Source organism: Nerophis ophidion, linkage group LG16 (genome assembly GCF_033978795.1).
Source record: "Nerophis ophidion isolate RoL-2023_Sa linkage group LG16, RoL_Noph_v1.0, whole genome shotgun sequence".
In the NCBI taxonomy this organism is placed as follows: Eukaryota; Metazoa; Chordata; class Actinopteri; order Syngnathiformes; family Syngnathidae; genus Nerophis; species Nerophis ophidion.
This window is the reverse complement of record NC_084626.1, coordinates 32,665,462-32,685,255: the sequence shown is the minus strand read 5'-3', so window position 1 is coordinate 32,685,255 and position 19,794 is coordinate 32,665,462. Positions and strand designations below refer to the sequence as shown.

The following is a 19,794-nucleotide window of genomic DNA, read 5'->3' as shown; positions in this document are numbered from 1 at the left end:
GTCCCCTCTTTTACTTCAAATGCATATCTTTACTCGTGAAATTGTCACCACAAAGGCCTGATCTATATCTTATTCTCTGGCAAAGTAGGTGCGTGTTAGATTTATTGAAAAGCGGAGTTACGATGCATGACGCTACAATCCTATTATATTTTGACTGCAGTCGAACTAAAAGCTCCAAATACGCTTTTGTCGAAGATCAAGTACTTTTCTTAATAAATGTCCGCCTCCTTTAGATAAAAGAGCATAACTATAATTAAATACAACAGCGCAACATAGCAGCCCTGCTAAGTGATGTGCCTACATGGTGGCCATCTTAGGCATGTGCAATGTGTATATTGAAAATAAATCATAACTTATTTATTCCGCAACAGTTTTTCATGCTGTTGACTTTGTTGTCAATGTTTAATCATAAACTATTACCAAAAATTTGATTGAAAAAAATACCTACAAAAAGTAATTGTCATTGTCCTTGTTCTAACCGCAGATCGTATTTTGCATCTGTATGCAGCACAAATTGCCAGCATTCTTGTTGTCTTCATTTCCGTGCCATCTACAACAATGGAATGCCTTGGCACTTTGCCCCTACTAGCTTTGGCTCGCCGTGGGCACGCAGCTCAAAGGGGCGTGTCGTATCTAATTACAAATATGGGAAACACTGCATCCACTATCTCCTTTCTTGGCGTGGCTAAACGCGTTGGAACACATTAGAAAGCCGCCATGCTTTTAGCTTTACCAATAAATAAACATTTCCTCAAGGCAGAGAAAATTCCTCTATTATTCTTTTGGAGTTGATGTACTCTAATTATTATAGGAATTTTTACACCCCTAAAAATTGTTTTCTTTATTTCTGAAATGAGACTTGTGACTTTTGACTCTCACTGTTCACGAAAATGCAGTACTATGAAACCTGTTAAATCTGTTAAGACACTTGTCTCATTTGTCTATGGATGTTGTCATTAATCTAGGTCATTATATTCTGTAGAATATGTCTTTTAAGAGAAAATGTACAGTCAAGTTGCGATAGATCGAATGCCTGGAGAATACTTATTTCATACAGTCTGTGACTATGATCTGTGCAACTCGGTTATGTGTATTATTCCACCCGAAAGTGAACTTTAGTCAAGCCAAGAAATCAAGGGCCTCTTTGTGGATGAGGGAAACAACCCATTTTACTTAAAAGAACTATAATAGTCTTTCTATTGTTTCTTTTAATCAAAAACTGTGTCTTTTTTTGGTAATTTTTGCAGACATCATAACAAAATCAATAGTTTTGAGGGTTTACGGACTGGAGACCTAGTTTCTTTGGAGACCTTGGACCTGAGCAATAATGAAATCACTGAACTACGAGGACCCTCCTTTCCTGCAGGCCTCCAGATTAGAGATTTGTAAGTATTTCTGCGATATCGAAGTACTCATTAAAATAAATATATCCTTGTGACAATAGAGTTTAATTCGGTAAACCAGACCATGCTCTACAGTATGTCCTAATATTTGGGAATCAGTGTCACCAAAAGACACTATGTGTGTTTTAAAATGTGCTGTTGTGCCTGTGCGTTCTCAGGTACCTAAGCAACAACAAGATCAGTGCATTAGAGCTAGGAGCACTAGACCATCTAGGCTCTACTCTCCAAGTCCTGAGATTGAGCCGAAACCGCATCAGTCAAATCCCCGTGAGGGCATTCCAGCTCCCGAGGCTCACCCAGCTGTGAGTACTGTTGGATTTATATCAGTTTAACAACATTGCCTGCTGACATGGGGTCTATTTGAATCTTCCAGAAATGTTTTCTTTGCACAAACAAATTTATAATTATTGGCTTTTATATGTGGTCTTTTTGGAGTCATCTAAAAGTTAACATAGTTATTAACATGTTTCGATGTTGTTTTTTTTTGTGTTGTTTAAGCAGTGATTTTATTGATATAATATCCCCAGGGCCGGATTTTTTAGGACAAGGTAAACCGAAGTGATTTATTGGCTTCTTCCATATCCCCAAAGTGGTTACGTCATTCCCTCCACCAAACACCCTATTAACTTGGGCAAACTTCCTTTCCTTGTCTCACTGAGCATAATGCATTGATTATTTACACCTTTAACCCAAAGAGTGAAGCTAATCTTTCTTGTAAACTAAAGTCTAACCTGTATAATCCCAGATAGTTTATGTTAGAGAGGAATTTGTGCAATTTCAGTTTAGACACAAAATAATAGGCCTGTATGTTTATATTCACTCTGAGGGCAGCTTTAACACACACAGCATTTGTACACATAAACTGCATGCAAAGACAGCCTCAAAGAAACATGACAAGGTCCAACAGGTGGAAAGACATTACTTTGAGATGTGCAGGCTACAAGACTGGTTAAATTCTTAGAATTATATAATTTCTTCAATCATAAGACTTTTTTCAATGGGAAAAAGATCATATTTTGAAATAAAATGGACTTTGCTCAGAATATGGGAAGTAATCTTATCTGGAATATTCGAGTTTGTATGAGGAGCGGGATCGGTTTCAGATCAGAGGGGAAATTAGAAGTTGGTCGCCAACCAACTCTCGGCCAGTGTCCAGTCCGCATGGATGAGCGAGGATACGTCCAAGGAGACGGAGGTGTCCGATACCTGCTCATTCAGCCAAGACACTGTGAAGCTTGTCCGTCCCGGCGCTCAGTGCCGGCCCCGTAGTCCTGTCTCTTCATCCACATCTCCTCGAGTCTCTCCAAACAGACTCTGGTGTGGCTGAGACCCAGCAGCTGGTCTCCATGGCCAAAAGGCTCCCGGGATTAAGATCCAGAAGTCCACAAAAAAGCACAGCAGAGGTCACGAAAGTGCCACCCCTTGTCGCACAGTCCCAAAGGGTCCCGAACCAAAAGGCAAAAAAATATATGTATATAATAACACATGAAAACAAGAGGGAAACACAAAAGGATGACACAAGAGCACAGAGCTCCTGCCAACAGCAGCCACTACAGCGGCGCCATCTTGGGAAAAAAAAAAGGAGAAGTGCGGATAATCTTGTGTTCCTGAGAAGACCCTAGAATAAATGAAAATGAATTTATATGATGGGAAACAATGCAATATGCACAAATATATATTTTTTGTGTTTTTACCCAACCTGCAGAGAGCTGAACCGGAATCGTATTCGTCAAGTCGAGGGTTTGACCTTTCAGGGCCTTTCGAGCTTGGAGGTGTTGAAGCTGCAAAGGAATGGTATCGGCAAACTGACTGATGGTGCTTTTTGGGATCTTGCCAAGATGAAAGTCCTGTACGTATCTTTAAAAGTAATCAAAATAAAACCAATGCATTAGGGATGTAACAATATGATTATTCAATCTCCTATATCATATCATGATTATTTTGACCAAAAATATCATGGTTATCATTATTACTGTTTTTGTTGAATGTGTTCAAAAAATGTACTTTCGACTCTATATAATTGCATCTTATTCACACTGGAATAGACAGAAATCCTTTCACTTATTCACTGATATGAATGCAGCCACCTGGACTACAACAGCCTGACAGAGGTGAACAGTGGATCGCTGTACGGCCTGACTTCTCTTCAGCAGCTTTTTCTCAGCAACAACTTCATAACCCGCATCAATCCTGATGGCTGGAAGTTCTGCCAGAAGCTGAGGGAACTGTGAGTACCTTAATAAGCCTGAAAAAGTTTTTATGTCTGTAAAAAGCAAACATTAGCACATTTGCATAAGAATCAATGAAAAAAAGCATTAATCATATTCAACAGTTAGGTGTTCACCCCAAATAAGGCAGTAACTTCTTATAGTTCCCGTACTGTTAAGCTTTCTCCTTCTATACTTTCATTTATTTTGTTAATTTTCTTCATACAGTATGTATAATCCTTTCACATAGCCACTCTCAACCCATATCATCTATCTACCTTAAAAAGGCTTAAATGAGTTTGGGTTTTATACGCAATGCGTGATATTATTCCAGTGGTAATCCTGTTTATCCAATCATTATAGCTTAGCTCAACATTTCAAAATCTCACCTACATGAGTTTCTTTACATTTTTGTGCGTGTGAGCGTTTTGCAATCCTCTCTCTGATCCTCTACTGGCTCAGTTGGGGTAATTACACTGAAGGATCACATTCATCCTCATTGTCAACTGAAGGACAGGGTATTATCTGAGATCCTTCCCTTTTCTGTTGACATGATTGTCATTTCCCTGCTGTAAAGTGCTTTGCTCAGCTCAGGGCTCGCCAACTTAACGGTAGCCTCGAGTATCAGTGTTTGTTGTCATTTAACAGTTTGACAATATTATGAGTTTGATGGTTTTGATGTAAGTTTACTGTCCGTTTCGCAAGGCCATATCCTGGAAGCGTGTCTATGAATGACAAATTGCTCCCCGCTCAGCCCTCCTGGCGCTAAACATATCAGAGGCAATATAGTTTTATTTGAGTTACTCTGATCCTCTCGCTGTGCCAGGCTGATCAGCAAACAACAATAATCTCTGCACACTAGGGGTGTAACGGTACGTGTATTTGTATTGAACCGTTTCGGTACGGGGGTTTCTGTTCGGTTCGGAGGTGTACCGAACGACACGGACATATTAAGTAGCGCACCGCACGTTGTGTAAACAATGCACACCGAGGCACCATAAACTGATTTACGTGGACCCCGACTTAAACAAGTTGAAAAACTTATTCAGATGTTACCATTTAGTGGTCAATTGTATGAAATATGTACTGTACTGTGCAATTTACCAATAAAAGTTTCAATCAATCAATAAAAAAAAAAAACACACGGCATGGTAGCAGCGATATGATAGACTGACCACACCTCCTCTTTTCACCGGATAAGTCCACTTTGCGGAGCTGTCCAGGTGGAGTTTCTTAAATGCCTCGAATGTTCGGCATTTTAAGGTAGGGTTGCGTGTATATTCAATGTACGTTCAGGGTTTAGAAGGAGTTAAAAAGAAAACAAAAAGTGGTGCACGCAGCAACATTCGTGAGGGAGGGGCGGAGACAAAGAGAGCGAGAGAGTTATGATAAACGCGCATGCGTCGCCAGGCTCTGCTTTTTACCCATAGATTTATCAGATTTTATTTTTTATTATCTATAGCAGGGGTGTCAAAAGTGTGCCCCGGATGCCATTTGCGGCCCAGAGCTAATGTTTTAAAGGCCCAAGGCACATTCAAAAAATACTACTAAAACAAACCAAAACATAAACAAAAGTGAAATAAAAAAGCTTAAAGGCTAAATGTAATTTAGAAAAAGTTGCAGCGTTGACTAATAAAACAAAGCTGTTTTTTTTGTGTTTCAAACTGTCATTGCTCAAAACATAATATTGAATCAAAATCAATGTTATTATGAATTATTGACCTATCCAATTTTCCGATTACTTCACATCAAATATTCCACTAAGAAAAATATTTTTGGTGGAAGATTCACCAAATTTGTTAAATAAATAATCAAAAAATGTATATTGTGTTGTTTTCTTACTGTACCGAAAATGAACCGAACCGTACCGAACCGAAATTTTTGTGTACTGTAACACGCCTACTGCACACAGGACTTGTCTTGTAACATGGGCAATACAGTGATGACTGTCAGTACCATTATGTTTATTGATCCTTACATTCTTAATCCATCCATTTTCTGCCGCTTATTCCCGTTCGGGGTCGCGGGGGGCGCTGGCGCCTATCTCAGCTACAATCGGGCGGAAGGCGGGGTACACCCTGGACAAGTCGCCACCTCATCGCAGTACATTCTTAATGTTTAACATTTTTGTCATTTGTGTATTATTGCTTTCTTTCAGTATGTACTTCACTTTAATTCCACATACATGACAAAATGTTGTTTTGGGTTCTACCAAAGGCTTAAGAAAGACTGTCAATGGATGCTACAAAACTTATACCAAGACTTTTGTTCCATTTCATAATTCAACATGACAACTAAAATCTTCTCAGGCTATATTGTTAATTTACTGTCACGAGGAAAGTGTCACAAAGTGGCTAAGAGACTTTGAACTAGCCATGAAAGTTGATAATTGTTTCTTGAGCTACATTAATTATATCATCTCAATCCAGACCTCACACAGAACATTTCAGTTTTTCCCCTTTCTGACTCCCTTTATGTCATTTCTTCTTGGTTTCGGTCACTCCTTGCCACTCCAGGAATCTGTCACACAACAACCTGACTCGTCTGGATGAAGGCAGTCTGGCTGTGCTGGGGGATCTCCACACCCTCCGTCTGGGGCACAACTCAATAAGCCACATTGCCGAACGAGCTTTCAAAGGCCTCAGGGCTGTGCGCAACCTGTAAGTATGCACCCCTCATATGCCATGAGCATGTCTAAATCATTCTGAACAAAGCCTACATATCTGTGGTGCCCTTGCGTAAAATAGGGCTGAGATGTGCCACAGGGGAACAATGAAAACTAAGATGATACTGTTTGTGATACTTTAGTTTGTGGTCCTACCAGCGGTTTTTAGAAGCTGTGAGTTCTTTGCATATTTAAAGTTGGAGCACATTTGCATTCAAGCTTTTGTTTTTATGTACGAGGTGTTCCGGCTTCACTATTGTCATGGTTTCTGTGGCAACTTTTTTGGTCTTTCTTGCTTTGTTTCTTTTGTCTAGTTGTGTTTTGGTCCTAAAAGGCTCTTTGTCGTTTGCTTCCCTCAAGAACGCTGGCATCCCTTTGGAAACCAAGTTACAGGTTTTGCTATTGGAGGCGTTTTCTTGCACAAAAGGTCCAAACTAGTTAAAAAAACGAATATATGGGAACAAGAGAGACAAAACCAGGTGCTCACTATCTGGGAGAAGGACAATTTTGTGCAAGGAGAATCCACGTCTCTTGTTTCTCACACTGTGGCGTTTTCCCCTTTTTATATCTCTCGCTCTTTCAATGCTCATGTGTTTACTGTATGTTTTCCTCCAATACACACCGTCTTTATTTCTCACCCTCCTGTTCACTTCCTGCTCTTGCTATGTCATTGAATGAGGATGGAGCAGCCAATTCTCTCACCTTGCAGGTAGGGATGTGCCGATCGATCGGCTAACGATTAATATCGGACGATTTTTGTGAAAAAGTATTGACAATTAATGCCTTTTAACACCAATGACAGATGCCTATCCACTCTGGCTGAGACTGTATTTATTTTTAGTCCATCGGCAGACTAGCGTCGAGCAACTAATTCATACTAAGCTAATAATAATTACTTTTTTAACCATGGCAAATTTGCAAAACCGCATTTCTTAGTGTCATAAGTTTTATTATCAAGTATTACCACCAAAATCGACAATAAAACAGTGAATTAAATTTGTCACAGTAAAAGATCATTTGTCAATATTGGTCTTTGAAGTCATTGCTTGAATTTTGCCAGGCCGAAAAAAACATTGATTTTAATTTCACGTCAAAGTGGACTTTGCTTTTCTCTGCAGTGTGTTTGTTATGTGATAGTATTTAAAATGGAGGATGCCGTTTGTGACTCTTCTCTGTACGATAGTTAGCTTGTTTGCTTGCTAGTTAGCTTTTATCAGGACTTTGCCTGTTCTTGCTTTAAAATGAAAAAAGTTTAATAGTTATTATTAATGAGCAGCACAGTTACAGTATAAATACATATTTCTAAATGAAGAAACCATATCACATACTTAAAAATATCTGAAGCTGAGTTTAAAAGTCGATGGCTAAATTAGAGTTACCGAATAGATGTACACTTCATAAACTGATTAGTCAACTACCAGTTGTTGATGAGTAGTCGACAATCAAAATAGTCGTTAGTTGCAGCCCTACTTCACGCTACATTATGTTCCTGTTGTATTTAATATGTCAGACCAGACATTGGCGTGATCTTTTTGCCTCTATAGGAACTCACTCTGCTGGGGCAATGCTGGGTTTAATGACACAGATTTACACTTACAGGTCTTATGTGTTAGTTTTGCAAGATCGATGTGTTAAAGAGGCTTGTTCCTTTGAGGCAGACCTAATCTAATCAGCAGAGGGGAGAATGGCCATAGACTTGGCCCTGAAAGTTAGCTGGGGGAGCTTTAATTGGGCCTGCACTGCTGGCTGAGCTGGCATTGCACCGGAGCTTGCAGACGGGTGTGAAAGCTCCAAACAAGCCAGCCTGCCCCCTTATTCAGCCACGGGGGTTGTTGGCCCATCGTACAGCCCTCACCCTTCACCCCAACTTCCCACATCCTTCTACCCACGGCCCCTTGCTCTTCAGCCCCCACCACTGGCCTTGCTTTAACAAGCCAACAGGCATTCACATCCAGCCAGCCAGAAAGAGTAGGAAATTGGCAGCCCCGGTTTGACGGCCAGTGGGGGTTGAAAAGACCGAGAAAGAACAAGATGGGGGAAGGCCCGTAAAGCCTGGGAATGATGTTATTACAGAGAAGGTGGTGGGTGTGGTTCACCAAACAACCTCAAGGGTCTTTCTCAAGTCCGAAAGTATTCAATGTAGAATTATTGGTTCTGCCATCACTGTGAGTTCACCAAACAAGATAGTTCTTTCTTCCTCTAGCATTGTGAGACAGAGCTGAGTGAGGGGAATTAAACAAGGTTTTAGAAACTCCTAAAACCTCCCAAAAGAAGCCAATATTTCACTGAATCTATTCTGTCTTTGCCCAGCCATTGCTAAGCTTAGTCCACAAGCCCATCAAGACTGTTGGCTGTGCTATTCCTGCCACTCTCAGACAAGCAGACCCAATTGTTTCAACCAACACAAAACACTGTTGCTGCCAATCTTGGCTCCCTGTCATTAATGATGCATGTATTTGCCCGAAAGAGGGCCTGCCTTGATGCAAACTCTGAGAAAAGAATGCACGTGGCTGGCAGAGGAGGCCAGGTGTGAGGGGGGCGGACGGAGGGAAAGTGGGTGAGGGGGCAACCTGCGAGTTCCAGACAAGGCTTTGCCAAGGCTGTGAAAGGCTTCAGTGCTGGCAGACTTGTTCTCCTCCTCCCTTCTCCCAATTTTTTATCCTAACTCGCTTTTCTCTCCTTCTCCGCAGGGAGCTGGACCATAACGACATCTCCGGCACAATAGAGGATACCAACGGGGCCTTCTCTGGATTGGATAGCCTGAGCAAGCTGTGAGTTCTCCCCTCGTCCCACTGTTGTTTTCAGTCTCCACCTTCGAGGAAAACATTTTAGTGTACAAACCCCGTTTCCATATGAGTTGGGAAATTGTGTTAGATGTAAATATAAACGGAATACAATGATTTGCAAATCTTTTTCAACACATATTCAATTGAATGCACTTCAAAGACAAGATATTTGATGTTCAAACTCAAACTTTTTTTTTTTTTGCAAATAATAATTAACTTAGAATTTCATGGCTGCAACACGTGCCAAAGTAGTTGGGAAAGGGCATGTTCACCACTGTGTTACATCTCTTTTTCTTTTAACAACACTCAATAAATGTTTGGGAACTGAGGAAACTAATTGTTGAAGCATTGGAAATTGGAGTTCTTTCCCATTCTTGTTTTATGTAGAGCTTCAGTCGTTCAACAGTCCGGGGTCTCTGCTGTCGTATTTTACGCTTCATAATGCGCCACACATTTTCGATGGGAGACCGATCTGGACTGCAGGCGGGCCAGGAAAGTACCCACACTCTTTTTTTACGAAGCCACGCTGTTGTAACACGTGCTGAACATGGCTTGGCATTGTCTTGCTGAAATAAGCAGGGGTGTCCAAGAAAAAGACAGCGCTTAGATAGCGGTGTGTGTGGTTCCAAACCCTGTATGTACCATTCAGCATTAATGGTGACTTCACAGATGTGTAAGTTACCCATGCCTTGGGCACTAATGCACCCCCATACCATCACACATGCTGGCTTTTGAACTTTGCGTTGACAACAGTCTGGATGGTTCGCTTCCCCTTTGGTCCTGATGACACGATGTCGAATATTTCCAAAAACAATTTGAAATGTGGACTCGTCAGACCACAGAACACTTTTACACTTTGCATCAGGTCATCTTAGATGATCTTGGGCCCAGAAAAGCCGGCAGCGTTTCTGGATGTTGTTGATAAATGGCCTTTGCTTCGCATAGTAGAGCTTTAACTTGCACTTACAGATGTAGTGACAAACTGTATTTAGTGACAGTGGTTTTCTGAAGTGTTCCTGAGCCCATGTGGTGATATCCTTTAGAGATTGATGTTGGTTTTTAATACAGTTCCGTCGAAGGGATCGAAGGTCACTGTCATTCAATGTTGGTTTCTGGCCATCCCGCTTATATGGAGTGATTTCTCCAGATACTCTGAACCTTTTGATGATATTATGGACCGTAGATGTTGAAATCCCTAAATTTCTTGCAATTGCACTTTGAGAAACGTTCTTCTTAAACTGTTTGACTATTTGCTCACGCAGTTGCGGACAAAAGGGTGTACCTCGCCCCATCCTTTCTTGTGAAAGACTGAGCATTTTTTGGGAAGCTGTTTTTATACCCAATCATGGCACCCACCTGTTCCCATCTAGCCTACACACCTGTGGGATGTTCCAAATAAGTGTTTGATGAGCATTCCTCCACTTGATCAGTATTTATTTCCACCTTCCACAACTTTTTGTCATGTGTTGCTGTCATCAAATTCTAAGTTAATGATTATTTGCAAAAAATGTTAATCAGTTTGAACATCAAATATGTTCTTTTTGTAGCATATTCATCTGAATATGGGTTGAAAATGATTTGCAAATTTGTATTCCGTTTATATTTACATCAAACAAAATTTCCCAACTCATATGGAAACAGGGTTTTTACATTTAGAGTAAATTAGTTTCTCTCAAGACCACACGTTTACCTATTTCATTCATTTTCAAAATTACCTGCGCATGTTTGAATTTGGCCAGTTAGTTAAGTCTCCATGGATGTGGAGTAGGTGCTGGCTTACGAAGTAATCAACTGGCAAGATGAAAGGATGATGTCCAGCCAAGATGGTTCCCAGTGTGAGCGCTGCTAAAGCAGAATGAACAGGAGGAACGGGAGGAGAAAGGGCTTTTCTTCACACTGGCGGGGGTTCGCTCCCCAATAGGCTTAGCTCCATTTCTTCTACAGGCCTGTGCTCCTCATGCCCCCGCTTTCACGCTTACTGTTGTTGGGAGCTGAGAGAGGGTGAAATTGGGGGCTGCATTCAGTCATCAAAATCAAACGCCTCACACGCCCCACACTCTGACCCCTACCTCTTTTGTCAAGTGTTGGCGTAAGCGGCCAACTTCATCTTAAGCCTGGTTAGCCGAGCCACGGGAGGGAGACGGTGCAAAAAAGAGAAAAATGTGGCGGTGGCATATTAAAGCGGGCATACATGTGCATGTATAATTCAGTGATTAATATGACTATTCCTTCAAAATAATAGTTGCATGCATGAATGTTGACCCTTGAGACATTTGTTTGTTCAAATCTGATCCAACACTTTGGGTCTTCATTATGGACTGGTGGCGTCTCCTCTTCTTGTGAAGTGATAGTGGAAGGCCGCGGGGGCAGAGGTAGCACACTGATGGAGGAAGGGGGGATTAGGACTCCAAATCAGAGCAACAGCAACTGGCTGACCCTCTCACATGGTTGCATGAATACCCCCCTGAACTGAGCAGGGTCATTGCTAATAAAATTCTAATAAAGATAAAAGTAGTCTTTGAAGAGCAGCACAGAGCCCCACTTGCTTACCCCCCCCAACACACACACACACATCTCTTTCACCCTTTCTCTTGGCTAATCTCCACACAGTTCACATTTCCAATTATTCAATCCCTTCCCGCTTATCAGATTGAGCCTTGCTAATTGTGCTCTGCTCTCTGTCTTCTCACCCACCCGTCCTCCCAAACCCTAACTCTCTTCATCTATCGACACCCTTCGTGTTTGAAAATGACAGAACTCTGTTTGGAAACAAGATCAAGTCGGTGGCAGAGAAGGCCTTTGCTGGCCTAGAGACCCTGGAACACATGTGAGTATCCAACACTGATTTAGTTTGACATAGTAGCTGGCAGAGAGTACCGGTAGCTGACCAGCAATCCAATAGTTAACATGTAAATAGATGCTACAAGACAAGCCCAGCTGGCTATTTCCTGTTACCATATCATAGCTTCAACTTTAACCTTTAGTTTTCTTCCTCAGGTAGTTAATAATAATAATCAGATGGATAACGTAATTTGGAGCCTGTCCACCTAGGAACATTTTAGGAAGTAACAGAAAATTATTACCAAATTTTCCGGGCTATAGAGCACATGGTATTTAGGCTGCACCCACCAAATTTTGGAAGAAATAAATATATTTACATATATTTTCTGCACCGGACAATAAACTGCAAATATATGCCGGTACAAAATATTTTGTAAATGTTTATTTACATACCTAAATTGTTTTCAAAATGTTGCTTGCAACACAGCAGTAAAACAGAAGTCATTGTCATGAGTTGTTTTACGAATGTCGGGACTTTTTGGATTTCCTATAACCTTTTTAGTCCCCGGGCCATTTTTCGTCGTGTTCCGATTTACGGAAACTAGGTCCAGATCCTATAACCAATTTAGCTCAAACTCTAGAGGCAGGGTCTAAACTGAGTCCCATAGGAACTAAAATATGTAGGTGTTTGGTGATTGTTTGATCTACTGCGCTTCTCCTAGCCACAACACAGACCCGCCATTTTTAAAAAGTCCCACAAAGTTGTTTATGAGATCGCAACAGCAACAAGTAAAATGGACACAGCCAATGATAAATGGAACGATGAGGAGGTCAAAGCTCTCCTTGCCGCCTATTCCACAGAGGAGATTCAGCGGGGGTTTCAAGGCTCGCAGTGGAACAATAAAATCATGAACATGGTAGCCTCCGAGGTCTCCAATCTTGCTTGTTTTGTTTCTTTGTTCACTTTTCGCGGGCAGGTTGTTAGTTGTTTTGCACTGGTGGGTGAGGCGCTAAAATAATATGTCCGGGGTCGCAGGCGGATATGCGTCATGCATGTTTCTTACCAAGGTCCCCAGCCATTTGCGAACGTGAAAAGGAAAAGTCCCTATGTGGAAGGGTAGTTCCTATAACTAAACTTGAGTGTGGTAGTTCTTAAAACTGCATCCTGAGAACTACTATATGCGAATCCGGCTATGGACCCACTAGCTGCGGAAGCTAGCTCTCCAATCAGTTAAAGAGACTCAATAACTCCACGGTGACGTTTTGAGGAATTTACGAAACTGAAACAATACAAAAAAGAATGCCATTGGAAATGAACAATACTAACATAGACACTTGTAAACATGTTAGAATATTCGCTAATGCTGATACACTATGATAGCGCATACAAATGTGCATGAAAACACACCTACAGACATTACACTGGACGGTTTAGTAAGTATGAATTGTTTTAGTTATACTGTAAAATTTACAAATGTCGCTTGGTGTGATGAAGCAGAATTGCTATGTATGAATACTAAGTACATTTTCTACCGCAGCACCTGGAGTGAGCAAACTTGTCCAAAAGATGGCGCCATAGCACAAACAATAACATACCTTTTCAGTGTCTATGTCGGTATTCTATGAAAAATATTTGTTGAATACAAAACTATATGACGGTTCCATAAGTTAAAATCCATAAATAAGCCGCAAGGTTCAAATTGTGGAAAAAATTGGCGGCTTATAGTCTGGGAAAATATGGCATATCGTTTTAGCCTTTCATACACATGTGAACAGCATTCTGGGTAGCCTGAAATGATAGGCTTTGAAAACGGGCTCCTGAGTGAGAAAGTCTGATAACGGCACCTTTTTATTATTGTGTGGACAAGCAAATCACTACTTTTTGATAGCAATGAAATCACCGTGCCGTCATGTGACCATTAAAAAAAAGAGAAGACCACACACAACATCTGTAACCACAACAACAATGGTGAACAACCACAAAGCTGTGTTTGTGCTGTAGTTAGTTATTAGCACTATGGCAACAGAACCGCATCAATATCTATCAACTATATGTGCAGCAGAGACGCATACAAAAATCATAATAATAAAACATTTAAATATCACCACAATGTCAGGATAGAATGACCATCAGAAGAACAAGTGCATCATAATTACCAAAGAGCTGCGACCTAGCAATTCCTCTTTGAAGATTGAAAAAAACCTAACTGCAAAAGTATGCCTTGTTTGACCACTTAAGAAGGCAAAGTATCACTAGTGTGAGGATATTTAATGGAAGCTCGATGATCAGGAGAGTTTGACTGGATGAAGAATCGGGAAAAATATTAGGACCACACATCTGTGGCCACTTTGGCACCCAGAACTGATTGCATTCGTGCAGCACATAGTTTTTTTTTAACCATCGATCTACTCGGATCTGGCGACAATAGGATTGCGAAAGAAGTCATTCTGGTGTCAGTGTTTACAGCACCATTTGTGGTGGTTGATTGTATTACATTATTTTCACAAAGTTCCTGTCTATAAGTAACTCGTTTCATTTTTCAGCCCAGAAAAAAACTGAAACACAAGCGTTTCCATGTAGACAGAGCCTTAGGTAAACCTATTATAGACAGTAAGTTGGAGTTTTAGATTAGTTTTTTTCTCACGTTTTAGCTATTTTTAGAATCTATTGTTCAATCTACTGTGTGACACTGATTTGTTGTTGTTGTTGTATATACCACATTTTTTATGACAACAAATGTCCAAAGCGTAGGTGATCCTATAAGCTCTTTTAGAGGCATCTTCAGACATACACACCTGGATTCTGTGTGATCTTAAATATACCTATACAATGACTTTAAACAATGTGTTGTTAAAGTGCTGTTGAATTCCCACAGGAACTTGGGAGAAAATGCCATTCGCTCAATTCAGCCTGATGCTTTTAGCAAGATGAAGAACCTCAAAACTCTGTGAGTGTTTTTTTTCTTCCTTTGGACAAATTGACATGATTTAAGTGCTCAAACCCACAAAGGCCTTGAATCATTTTCAAACAGACAGTTTATACTTTTACACCGCGTGTCTAAAACACATATCCAGCTATGTCTTTTGCTCCACAGTCTCATCCAGAGCGACAGCTTCCTGTGCGACTGCCAGCTCCACTGGCTGCCTGAGTGGGTGGTGACTCGTGGTTTACAGGCTGGTGTCAATGCCACATGTGCCCACCCTCAAAGCCTGAAGGGTACCAGCGTTTTTCAGGCTCCAGCAAGCAGTTTTGTGTGTGGTGAGTATTATACTTGTACAGTAATCAGTGTTTTTGTGGCCGATTGTATCAAGCGAGGACTAGGGATGGGAAGTGAAACGTGATTCTATAATGGTAAACTTTAGTAACCAGTACAAGAACAAAAAAGTATCCATTCTTTATTTTACTGCTAAATAAATGCAGACTCAGCCACCTGCACTTGAAGGTGGTATTGTGCAAGTAACATTTTTTTATAAGTAGTCTGACTCGCATTTTAATATTTATTGTCGACCTTCACACGCCAACAGCAGTTCACCGTTTACATTTCCTCATTATCCATCGGTCACTGTGAGTGAGGTGCATTCACAAACCTCGGAATTCTAAATATCAGCATTACAACGCAAGCCAGTTCTTTTTAGGGCAAAATGTGTGTTCTGCATTGCTGCAGGTTTTTCTATAATAGATATGACAATTTCTGTGAAATGTATTACGGCTGCCACGATTAATCAATTATTTTGGTTTGAAAAAACTTAAAATTATATTTTGTTGCTTTGATTAATTGTTTAGTCAGTGTAACTAAAACTAATTAATATGTTTTATATTATTGCACACATTTTAGACAAAAACTGTTAATAATGTTTAGACAAAAGTGTATATTATATATATAGTGTATATTATATATACTATTATATATATATAGTATTTATATAGGTGTGTGTGTGATGGATATGTGTGTATTTTGGGTATATGCATGTGTGTATGTATGTGATTGTGTATATATATATATATATATATATATATATGTATATATATATATAAATTGTATATATGTGTGTGTATATATGTGTGTGTACATATGTATATATGTAAGTGTGTGTGAATTTAAATGTATTATATATTGACAATATATAGCAGCAACCACTGAATTGAATTATATTGTATATATTATTGTATTATATATTGTATATATATATTGTATATGTATAGGGGTGGGACCTAATAAGTTTACTTCTTCCCACTCCCTTTTGAGCCAATCTTGACATCTACAAAAGATTAGTCACATGTAATGTTTTCAATGTAGGTGTAAAAATAATGTATCTATATATTTCTTTTGTATTTTATGTAATTCTCTTGTTTTGTTTGCATGGCTCAAAATAAACCATTCATTCATTCATTTAAAAAAAAAATTATGATATGGCAAGCATTTGGCTACAAAGTGTGTTTTTTTCCCATTACTTAAGTAATTGAACAAAAATAATCAATTAAATACGAGATTGCTAAAGATTTTAAATTAGAATTCATATTGTTCAGTTTGGTACTTAAGTAAGGTTTCTGGTTTAAATTCATTTTGAACATGCATACATCACAATTTCTAGTTTCTCTTTTCAATATGTTTGAAAAGGAATAGGAAAAAGCAGAGCTTATTTAATCCTAGCCCTTTTCCATTTCATAGCAATTGCTAACACTTTTTTTCTCAAATTGTAAACAATTTACTCCATAAATAAAAATAAAATAAAAAATGCGGTAATTAAATAGATGATAAAAGGTGAAGTAAATTGTATTTCGTATAGTGAGATGAACAAGATTATCATTAAGTTCAAAATGTTTATCTTGATTCTTCTTTGTAGTTTGTAAACACCTTGAGTTTGTACAGATTCTTTAACTGGATCATATTAGTACATTGATTGATTTCTTTACTTAATCCATTCGATGATTTAATTCCACATACTGACATACTTCAGGTTTTAAGTGTTGTACATGCATACACATTTTATAAGTAAAATTTTCTTCGTTGAGAAGAATTGTTGCACATTCTTGGGTAGCAGGTTATAGTTAGCTTTATGCATATTTTTGGCAGTTTGCAAATTCACCATATAATTTCTTTTTTTTTGATTACATAAATAAGTCAACATTATGCATTATTCTAACTGACCACAGTAAGTGACTGAAGCATACTTTTGTAGTTATGTCCACATATTTCTTTCTACACAATAACTCCGAGATAGTAACACCAGCAAGCAGTAAAGAATATGGAGTGATTTTTTTAGTCCAATACATCCATCCATCCATTTTTACCGCTTGTCCCTTTATATTTTACTTAATTCATTATTGATGAATTTCTAGCCACCTAATGTTTGTATATTTTTTATAAGGGTTGTTAGTTTATTTCATCATTAATAATTACACTCAAAAAGGTATGTATTTTTCAAGTACCGGTTCAGGAAAAAATACCTTTTCTCCAAAAGTATAGGGTCAAATATAAACGATACCTGTCCTAAGCAAGAACCATTTGAGGGCTAGAAGGCACACATTGGCTTGGCATTCGTCTGCTGTTTACACATTTGAACGTGTTTGTGTTGTGGTTTAGCTCGGTGTTAGCATTCTGTCAGCTCATGCAAATAGCTGCATAAGTGTGTTTGCCTATTTAAAATTCTGATCTAGTTTGCTCAAGGGCACTTTTCTATTTAATATCTCTGTACAATCTAGCAGTACCTCTTTTGTTCACTCGGAAGTCACTACAGGATCTGTATTTGAGTTTTTTTGATGATTTTTAAATATGTCTTCTAGATGATCTTCCCAAGCCTCAGATCACAGTTCAGCCAGAAACCACCATCACAGTTCTGGGCAGCAACGTGCGTCTTACCTGTACGGCTGCGAGCAGCAGCTCCTCGCCTATGACCTTCGCCTGGCGCAAGGACCAGGAGCTGCTTCGCCAGGCCGAGACGGAAAACTATGCCCACATCCGCGCCCACCACCACGATACGGCATCTGATGGGACCGGCGGAGGCGCTGGAAGCGTGATGGAGTACACCACCATTCTGCACCTGCGGCATGTCACTTTCGCACACGAGGGACGTTACCAGTGCATCATCACCAACCACTTTGGGTCTACCTACTCCAGCAAGGCCGGCCTCATCGTAAACGGTAAAAAGCTAGTCCACCCATTTTTTACGACTTGTCACCTCTCAGGGTTGGCTGTGGGCTGAAGACTATCTCAGCTGCATTCGGGCGTTAGGCGGGGTACACCCTGGACATGTCGCCACCTCATCGCAGGGCCAACACAGACAGACAACATTCACACTCGGATTCACACACTGGGGACAATCAGCCTATCCCCAGGTGTAGGTTTTTGTTTTGTTTCAATTGCCATCATTTATGAGGCATTATAGTGAAACCCAGACCTCATGAGTTGGTCGACATAAACCGACTTAAACGGGTTCCGCTGTAAAAGAGCAAAACATGTCAGTCAAAGTTGTTAATATGCGTGTGATTACATTGCTTCCACCAAATAAAACGCGTGTTGACGTCCGACTTATCTGCTTTTCAGTTGTTACGTTTGACAAGAGTGATGAGATTTCCCCTCTTTCACTTGAACAAAGTCTTCTCTCATAACAAATTGATTAGACCGCATGACAGAAGCTGTTTGTTCAACACTCTGTCACTTGGTATTTCTCTGCAAATGGAGTGTGTTCATTTCGAATTTGCCTCCTAGCCAAGCTTAGCACCGAACTTGTTGACACATTGTGGTTATGACATAACGATCAGGGTTTTATGCTGCCCATTTTGATACTGATTGTCCAACACCTGTCACATGTATTAACTGTAATTTTCTGTATTTATGGTGAGTGTTATTGACAGTTTCAATCAATCAATCAAACAAACCTTAACATATATAGCACTTTTCATTTGGCAACACAAAGTGATTTGCAGAAAAAAAAATAAAGAAGAAAATTGAGGAAGTACGTCACCTTTGAGGCGTCTACACACACTGGAATATAACTCAAATTCACGCCATCTAAAAAAGAAAAAGAACGCCTATGAAACATATTACCGTATTTTTTGGAGTATAAGTCGCTCCGGAGTATAAGCCGCACCTGCCGAAAACGCATAATAAATAAGGAAAAAAACATATATAAGTCGCACTGGAGTATAAGTCGCATTTTTTGGGGAAATGTATTTGATAAAACCCAACACCAAGAATAGACATTTCAAAGGCAATTTAAAATAATTAAAGAATAGTGAACAACAGGCTGAATAAGTGTACGTTATATGACGCATAAATAACCAACTGAGAAGGTGCCTGGTATGTTAACGTAACATATTATGGTAAGAATCATTCAAATAACTATAAAATATAGAACATGCTATATGTTTACCAAACAATCTGTCACTCCTAATTGCTAAATCCCATGAAATCTTATACGTCTAGTCTCTTACGTGAATGAGCTAAATAATATTATTTGATATTTTACGGTAATGTGTTAATAATTTCACACATAAGGTGCTCCTGAGTCGCACCCCTGTCCAAACTATGAAAAAAACTGCGACTTAATAGTCCGAAAAATACAGTATATAATAAATTAATCCATTATCTACAACTTCCATGTCAAAATAGAATAATAGAAACATGACATTGGGAGAATAAAAGTAGTAATGATAGCAATACATGCAATAGAAAATAATACAATAGAGAATGAAAATAAAAAATTTAATGAAAAAAGAAAACATAAGAAGAGTTTAACATGATCAGTAAAAAGCCTGATTAAACAGATTTAACCTTTAAAAAAAAAAATATATATATATATCAACGGTCTCGGCAGTCCTGAGGCTCTTTTGCAGGCCTTTCCACTGGTGGGAACCATAGTGACTGAATGCCGCCACACCGTCAGTCTTTGTTCTTGTATTTGGGAAAGATGAAAAGCCAGTGCCAAAGGACCTCAGGATCCACAACAAA

The 19,794-nt window shown here is 39.5% G+C and overlaps 1 protein-coding gene across 2 annotated transcripts in view; it reads left to right on the top strand.

Annotated features, from left to right (window-relative positions):
- Positions 1-19,794, top strand: part of lrig1 (leucine-rich repeats and immunoglobulin-like domains 1) — a 70,716-nt gene that overhangs the window by 35,585 nt on the left and 15,337 nt on the right. For both annotated transcript variants that reach the window (XM_061874940.1, XM_061874939.1), the window contains exons 4-13: positions 1,248-1,385; positions 1,562-1,705; positions 3,109-3,252; positions 3,487-3,630; positions 6,127-6,270; positions 8,966-9,046; positions 11,817-11,888; positions 14,719-14,790; positions 14,938-15,101; positions 17,628-17,984. In XM_061874940.1, coding sequence (XP_061730924.1) covers positions 1,248-1,385; positions 1,562-1,705; positions 3,109-3,252; positions 3,487-3,630; positions 6,127-6,270; positions 8,966-9,046; positions 11,817-11,888; positions 14,719-14,790; positions 14,938-15,101; positions 17,628-17,984 — 1,460 coding nt within the window. The remainder of the gene's footprint in view (positions 1-1,247; positions 1,386-1,561; positions 1,706-3,108; positions 3,253-3,486; positions 3,631-6,126; positions 6,271-8,965; positions 9,047-11,816; positions 11,889-14,718; positions 14,791-14,937; positions 15,102-17,627; positions 17,985-19,794) is intronic.